General features: G+C 39.8%; 1 protein-coding gene across 1 annotated transcript; it reads left to right on the top strand.

The window, feature by feature from the left end:
• The first annotated feature begins 441 nt into the window (after positions 1-441).
• On the top strand, positions 442-7,569 carry cxcl12a (chemokine (C-X-C motif) ligand 12a (stromal cell-derived factor 1)). Its single transcript, XM_033612409.2, has 4 exons — positions 442-594; positions 2,184-2,301; positions 3,327-3,410; positions 5,165-7,569. The coding sequence occupies exons 1-4, from the start codon at positions 528-530 to the stop codon at positions 5,190-5,192; spliced, it is 297 nt and encodes a 98-aa protein (XP_033468300.1). The 5' UTR covers positions 442-527; the 3' UTR covers positions 5,193-7,569.
• Positions 7,570-7,782: the final 213 nt, after the last annotated feature.

Below are 7,782 nucleotides of genomic sequence, written 5' to 3'. Positions count from 1 at the left end.
CCATAACACACTACTGCTAAATTACAGAGTGTAATCTGACTTTTTAAATGTTGGGTTACACGCATGATAAAGGAGGCGGTAGTTGTGTGTGCGTGTGGTGGGGGGTCGTGATGCGTCTCTATTGAGCTCCGTGCGTAATTTGGCTGTCAACCCTGATCATCCCACTGACACAGGAAACGATATACAAAATAAAAGCATAAAAAAACAAACCTAAAATCATAAAACAAACATTGTGAGTTCTCAATCACTTACATATTGCGAAAAGTATATTTTTTAGAAATACAAATCTTACTTTTTTGGTTCGTTTGTAATTTGGTCATGATATCACTTGTTAAATAGTCGTTGAAAAGAAGCATGTGCCCTTTATCGCTTTTATTTTGCTATGCATGACCGGAAGTATCATCTGTTTTTTCTTGCTGGCTTGACACTGGTGCGCAATTTAACACTCCGGCGCGGTCCCGTCTGTCACAGATTCTCTGGACTTTACTCAGAGCAGGATCAAAAAATCTTTGTGGCATTATCGTACAATGGATATGAAGCTGCTGGCAGTCGTGGCTGCGCTCATGGTGGTGACATATACGCCTCCAGCACAAGGTATGAAGCTATTTTGTGGTTTACTGTGTGTTGTTGATTCAGTTTAACTAGACTTTTCCCTGCAGCGATCTGCAGCGATCTGTGTAAAATTGAGTGGTTATCTGCAAGTTATAAGAGCTTTTTAATTGCCAGGATGCATCATATTGTTATCTAGAAAGTTTCATTTTAAAAGTGCATCAGGAGAGAAGAATGTTTAAATAAGCGCCTTTCCATTCCACAATTAGCCTATCTTTTCGCAATATAATACATAATAGTAGACCGCAGATATAACCCTGGTAAATGCTTGCATTTATTATGTCATGTTTATACTAATCATTCCTGAAATGTCATGGTTAAGTCTAATTTTTCACAACAAATCTAATTAAACTGAAATAATTTCATTCAAGTGCAAAATTCCAATTACATACAATTAATGTGCAAATGTTGCCTAAATTAAATGCCAGCCTCTTAATTCTTATAAAAAATATAGTTTTCATTGCACAAATGTAGTTTATTGGATGCATGGGCTTGATTTGGAGTTGGGGAAAACATTTCCGCCGTGCGTAAAGCACCAACAGGCAACACATGTGGCTCCAGCAGTAGACATTCCCAGTCGGATCACCGTTCAGAGTGTGTATTTGTTCTGCTCTTTTGTTTTCGTTTAATTACGCCCAAATGAGGCAGCTATAAGACAAAGCCACAGCTAGTCTACATGGCGACATCAGTCACCCAACTTGAAGGTGTTGCGCCCTTTATCATGGTAATACCGCGGGATCATGTGTAAAAAATAATTAGCATAGAGTTTAATCTATAGCGGTGTTTCTCACCATCTGTTTGTGTGACCTCAGTTTCCCTTTTTAAAAAAGTCATTATTTTGTTTTGCTCATGTCCTTATTTATTCTGAGTGTACTTCCACCTTAAGATAATAACTCCATGCATTTTTTCAACACTGCTGGAAGCCTGATTAACTCTGAGTTATGTCATGTAGCTTTCATGATAAAAAAGCAAACACAGTCCTATTTATTTTTCCACATTTATCTACTGCAAAAATCTTCTGAAAGCTGAGGCTGTAATGGAAAGTAGCTATGCACATCCATCAGGACCACACAGTACACATGTGTATGACTGAAAGAGCTTAGTGTTGGTGGGTGTAGAAGTGCTGATGTAAATGTCTCCAACCTCTGTGTGTGTTCTGTGGGGCAAGCAAGAAAAACATGTAAAGCTTAAACATGAAATCTTGATTTAATGTTGGTACATTTTTGCTCCATCCTCCTGCAACCCTGCAAAAGATGAATGATATTGGAGGATGTACAGTACACTGCATGGGCGTTTTGCAGATTTCAGAAGCTTTAGCTGCTTTGCATGCTGCTTTAACTTGTTGAACCGTCAAAGAGGATGTTATACATGGATTTATGAGTTTCCCATCATTTTCAGCTCATTTGACTGTTGTGATGATGTTTAATTTTCTTTATATTCAAAAAAAATATATCTAGCAGCACCCCAGCTTCCACAGGAGATCAACACCTTTATCTAATCTTTTTTTTATTGCTCTTTTTAAACACGTATTGCTGGGTTGGTAAGTGATACTCATCTCTCCTTCTCTTCCTCAGCAAAGCCCATCAGTCTGGTGGAGAGATGCCACTGCCGCTCAACAGTCAACAGCCTCCCACGAAGCTACATCAGGGAGCTCAGATTCATCCACACGCCCAACTGCCCCTTCCAAGTGATGTGAGTATTCTCTTTTTCAATGCACACCCTCACAACCTCAGAGAATCACGTGTTTTCCACCCTGTCCTTAAAACGTCAGACAGGTTTCCTCCTTGTTGGACATTTCTCACCATCAATCTCAGAGAGGTGGCAGGCCAGAGAAAAGAGTTGTGCATGCGTGTGTACACACACGCCCCTCTGCCACTCGCTTTCACACACATGCACAGAAAAGCATTTACCACAGGCCTCGCTGACGCATCCACAGGAAGTGCTCCAGTTGAGTATGAGTGAACGTGAAAGCGAGGTGGAAATTGGATGCAGTTTTGTTTTCGACAGGAAAGCAATAATTGTGGGTTTTGTAAATGGGTTTTCTTCTCATTTGCTTGTCACGCAGCTGTGCCTCCTTGTGCTGTGCGTACAACCTTTTGGGTTTGATCTCATTCATTCTTACGGCCTCGTGTGGAGTGAATTTACGAGTTAAAGTGAGGAGAAACACAAGCATGGTGCAGTCGGTTACAATAGACAGGAAAACTTCAGGAACAATTAAATGCAGGGGAATTATAATTGGCAGGTTCAAGAAATCCACAACAGGAAGAGAGAAAAACAGATTTCTGTTACATAAAAACAGGACGTGTGCGCCAAAGGAGGCATGATCTCCCACATAGAGACATATGATCCAGTCTTGACCCATTCTGTAAATAACCACAAGGTTATGCTGGATTTAGAACGTAGCCACATGTTGACGGATTGACTGCTCCACTCTTATGTACTCAAATCTTTACAACACATTAATTAGGCAGTTCAGTCAAGGGTGAAACACAAAACTCAACTTTGGGCTGCATGAATGCACATGTTCTTAAGCTGCAGCAGCATCACATATGAGGCTGATTGGTCACCACTGTGAAAAACCGACAAAGCCGTGTTAATTCATTCTGTTTAATGAGAATGTGTGAAGACACCTGATGTCACTGGCTTTGCATAATTCAACCTTTCATCTTCAACTGAGGCATAACTGACACATGCTGAAATCTCCCTTTTTCTATCAGTGCCAAGCTGAAGACAAACAAAGAGGTGTGTGTGAACCCGGAGATCCGGTGGCTGCAGCAGTACCTGAAGAACGCCATTAACAAGTAAGCTGCATCAAATCAGACTGATTTTGGTTGTGGATTGTGTGTTTGCTGCAATATGTGGGTCTGTCAGCTGCTGTCAGTTGTCAAACTTTAACAAATAACTCATCGGCAGCACTGTAAAATCAGTTCCACACTATTGAAATTGAAAGTAGGGAGGCAAAAGGCCCATTTGGACATCGATCAATGGACTATTGTGAAAGTGACAGCTTTTAATTGCTCAATTTATACTGGAGCGCAAACTTGAGACATGCTGAAACATGACAAAGTGCGAGTAGAAACTGTTTCTACTTTCACACACAAACTGCGGGTTTGATGTCAGATAAAACACAAACTTCAAAACCATGTTTAATCTGCTCTAACAAGACTGTTGTTATGAGTTAATCCCTGATCATTACTGTTTATGCAAGACACAGTTTTAATGTGTTTTCAGCTCAGTATGGGTTTAATATAATAGAAGTGCTTTTTGGTCACTTAATGTGACTTTAATGCAACAACATGCATAGTTTGTCTCAGACTGAGAGGGCTAAAAATCACTGCCAACATCAACTGTCTGCTTCCTGCCCAGAGGAAGGAGACACTTCTCTGAAAAACGTTGGCACCATAGAGTTTGTAGAAGGGATCAAGTTGCCATCCTGAACTCTGTGCAGTCATATGCTTCTAAGGATGAAGCACCCCTGTAGAGGTTGCATGAAACAAACTCTTCTGCACTATGGAGACCGATAAAGAGTTTGGGGATGCAAAAGAAAAGTGAATTTCCTTTCTTTCCCCATGAAGAAAACTAAATAGCCTGCTGCTATCACTGAGGATGTTGATGCTCCATCCTGTGACATACACACTCAATACCCTCCCACACCCTGGGAGACTGTCTGTCTCGAGCATGATTGCAGAGCTCTTGACTCGTCAAGGTGTGAACGGTCCTCTGCATAACAAAACAGCCCAATGTAAAGAGTAGACAGCGGTCGTTTAAAATGGATCAGACCTAATGTGTTTCCAATTACACATAGAGGGACAAACCTATTTACAATGTGTCTAAAGACACACCATTGTAAGTCATGCATTATGCTACTCTTTAGTCAAGTAAATGAGACCGTGATTACTGTTTTCACCAGTTGAAATGTGGCTCAGTATTTACAGAATGTTATTCCAATGTCAATAATTAAACTGCCCACCCAAGTTCAAGTGTTTATCCTGGTAATATACAGTACGTGCAGGGGTATGTGTTTATCACTCTGTAGCTGCTGCAAATTAATGTTCTGCAAAAATTACATCTTTAGATGAACGATGACAGGGTTACGTTTCTCATTTACTAGCAATGAAGCCAAAAATTACAAAACAATTTTCTTGGAAAGAAAAACTCAACCTGTCAACAAGTAATTGACTCAAAGGTTTGGAGTCAGAGATTTCCAACTGGCTTATGGGCTTAAAGGGGGCTGATTAACCAGCTGAAACTGAACGCAGGATTAATTCAAGTTGTTAAGTTCTTGATTAGAGGTCAAAAAACATTTTGGCCCAGTAAAGTTGAAGCAGCTGTTTTTGTTTTTGCTGAGAATGCTGGGACCAAATGTGTCCTGAATTTGGCACCTTCTCTTTATAATCCTGACATCTAATCATGCCTGAACAAATACTCATTCATTTTCAACATGGTGTTAACTAGTTATGTCTTCACAGTCAAATGTTTGTCCAAATGAATGTAAATTTTGGTGGGAAAATGTTGTGGTATAAAACACACAATGAATTTGCTTTTTTTCCACCAGGATGAAGAAATCCAAACAGAGCAACTAAAATCTCCTGCAGATATCCTCCTGAGCCATCACTGAGGGTTTGAACCATCACAGCTATGTAACATGTGATATGAGATCATCTGGTATGTTGAACAGCACTTATCCCGGCCGCTACGCTGCGGCCTTTTGCATGGAATGAATCTACAACTTTTCACCGTGAACACCAGCTCACCAGCCCTGTCGCAGTCTTCACCGTCACCGCTCTCATCACTTATAGAGATGTAGACGTTATTAGTGCAAAGTGCAATTATATCTGTGAGTGTATGTTTTTCTAACTATAATGTATATACTTTTTTTTGTTAATGGGCATCAACAGTAGAGAGCTATTTTTGGAGATTCTCTTGTCCCTCTGGCCTCTCTGTCATTTAGGAGAAAGGATCGACCCCGGGGTCAAAGTGTTTAAGGGGGGATGTAGGTCAGCGAGTGGATTTTCTTCACAACAAACAGGAGTTAACATCCCACTTGCGAGTCGCAGAGTTGTGTTTTCTGCTAAGACAGCAGAATACAGATTCATTACATCTAATCCCAATCATGGGATCTGCATATCCTCACCATCTCTGATTTTAAATTGTATAAAATGAACAACAATGTGTCGCGTCTCCTCTCAAAAACAAGCCGAGTCGCAGACTTTGCCAGGTCGTAACTCATGTTTCAAGTTAATTGGCACCGTGGAATTTCAATGGCTGCCAGCTACCCCCAGACTGAATATAAGATGTATAAAAGATCCTAGTAAAAATGGCTATTACAATGTTTTTGTGATGGAAATTAGGATGCCAGAAGAGCTCGAGCATTTCCTGAGCTGTTCTGTGGCTGTGATTATGCGACCGTGTGTTACCAAACATGCCTGCTTTTTTCCGTTCGTAGAGAAAAAGCTGAACATCTGGATACCAAACTGTTTTAATTGGGCGACCAATGAGACGAAATTTACTGGAATCATAAAGCTATGACGCTTAGCAAGAGATGTTAGGAACTAAATGGTGGCACTCACAAATTACAGTTAGATGTCTTTTCGAACTGAAAAAAAGAACTTATGTCAGCGGGATTCTGATTAAAATAAACCCATAGTATGAATGTCCATTTCAATGAAGGGTGTATTGCAGTTTGTTACCACACTATGTTAAACTGAGAGCCACAGTAGAAAATGTAGAAGTAGTATTACTGACAATAAATAGATGTACATAGATGGGACTACCTACAACTGTCATGCAGATAGCAATGCACTTTATATCTGATGTATTTTAACGACATTTACTATTACTCACTAAGTCTGATCATTAAATTCTGTCTTTTGCCTTTTCTATGTTAATCAGGCTGTTTCCATTCTGTTATCTCTGATCATTGAATGTGTAACTGCATTTAACGCCTGGGAAATCTCTCCACCTATCCATTTAAATCTCCTTGTCACGTGTAAAATTAATATTATACAAATGTTTTATTTTTGTACTCTTGTATGCATTTATATATTAAATCTAAACATTTAAATGAAGGAACTGTACTCTCACAATTGGGTCATCCAGTCAGTGTTTTATTGTGAAGCTGGTCAGTAAAAAAGGAAATCTTTAAAATGTTATGGTTATTATTTTTAATATATGCTTTCCTCAACATGTTACAAGCCTTTATCGTCGTAAATATGCAGCCACAGATGCACATGTACACACAGTTCAGTTGAGTGACTCTTTGTATTTGGTGTAAATCAAGGTTTTCCAGAGCCAACACACACAGCTCTTACTGTATGAGTAGGTCAGAAGGTCTGTCTAAAGACTTTGATGTGTGAACATGTGTTTAGCTTTACTCACAAGGGCAAATAAAAGGCAAGGACAATGATTCTGCCTGTTATTTAACTATTAACTCAACAAGCGACCATTAGGAAAACATTAGGGCTAAAAGGGATGAACTTTTCACTTCCCTCTGAGGGCATTATGTGATGCGGAGCACAGTAGTTTCTGTGATGAGAGTGGTCCGCTGATTGAAACATCAGGGAGAGATAAAGGCCTGTGAGTGGCAGTCCTCGACCCTTTTCGCTGTGTTTGCTGATTAGCTTTGAACTCCAGTTAAAGCGGGATTAAAGCGGAATCAGCAGCACTGCTCGTGTGAGATAAAGCCATTGATTTAGCTCTGGTGTGCAAATTCGGAGTGGAAATTACTAAGATTAAATCACTGTATGGACTGATTGTGTTAACCTGATATCACTGCAGGCATCAGCAGGTAGCAACAAGTATTTTCCTCCCGTGCAATGTGAAGATTGGGCAGCTTGTCTCATGTGACATTTTTATCACACAGAGGACACATCCTCATATCTTTAAGTGTGAACTATTTGTACTCTGAGTAAACCATTTGTGCACTGAGCATATTTCAATTAAACTTAAAATTGCTCACAAGTCATTTGCCTTCAATCATCAATATTTTATCATTTACTTATCAGTGTGATCTCACAGATATATTTGAAATGACGATGACCTCTGAACACTGCATTATGTGGTTGTGGCGCGTATTGTATGTGGTGGCTGCATGTAAGGTTTTAAGCACCAATACTGCTTGGTTAGGTTTAGAAAGAGACTGTTTTTGATTATAATAACGTGCTTTGTTACATA

This window comes from Epinephelus lanceolatus, chromosome 17 (assembly GCF_041903045.1).
Source record: "Epinephelus lanceolatus isolate andai-2023 chromosome 17, ASM4190304v1, whole genome shotgun sequence".
In the NCBI taxonomy this organism is placed as follows: Eukaryota; Metazoa; Chordata; class Actinopteri; order Perciformes; family Serranidae; genus Epinephelus; species Epinephelus lanceolatus.
Note: the sequence above shows the minus strand (reverse complement) of the source record. Positions and strands in the feature narration are given on the sequence as shown.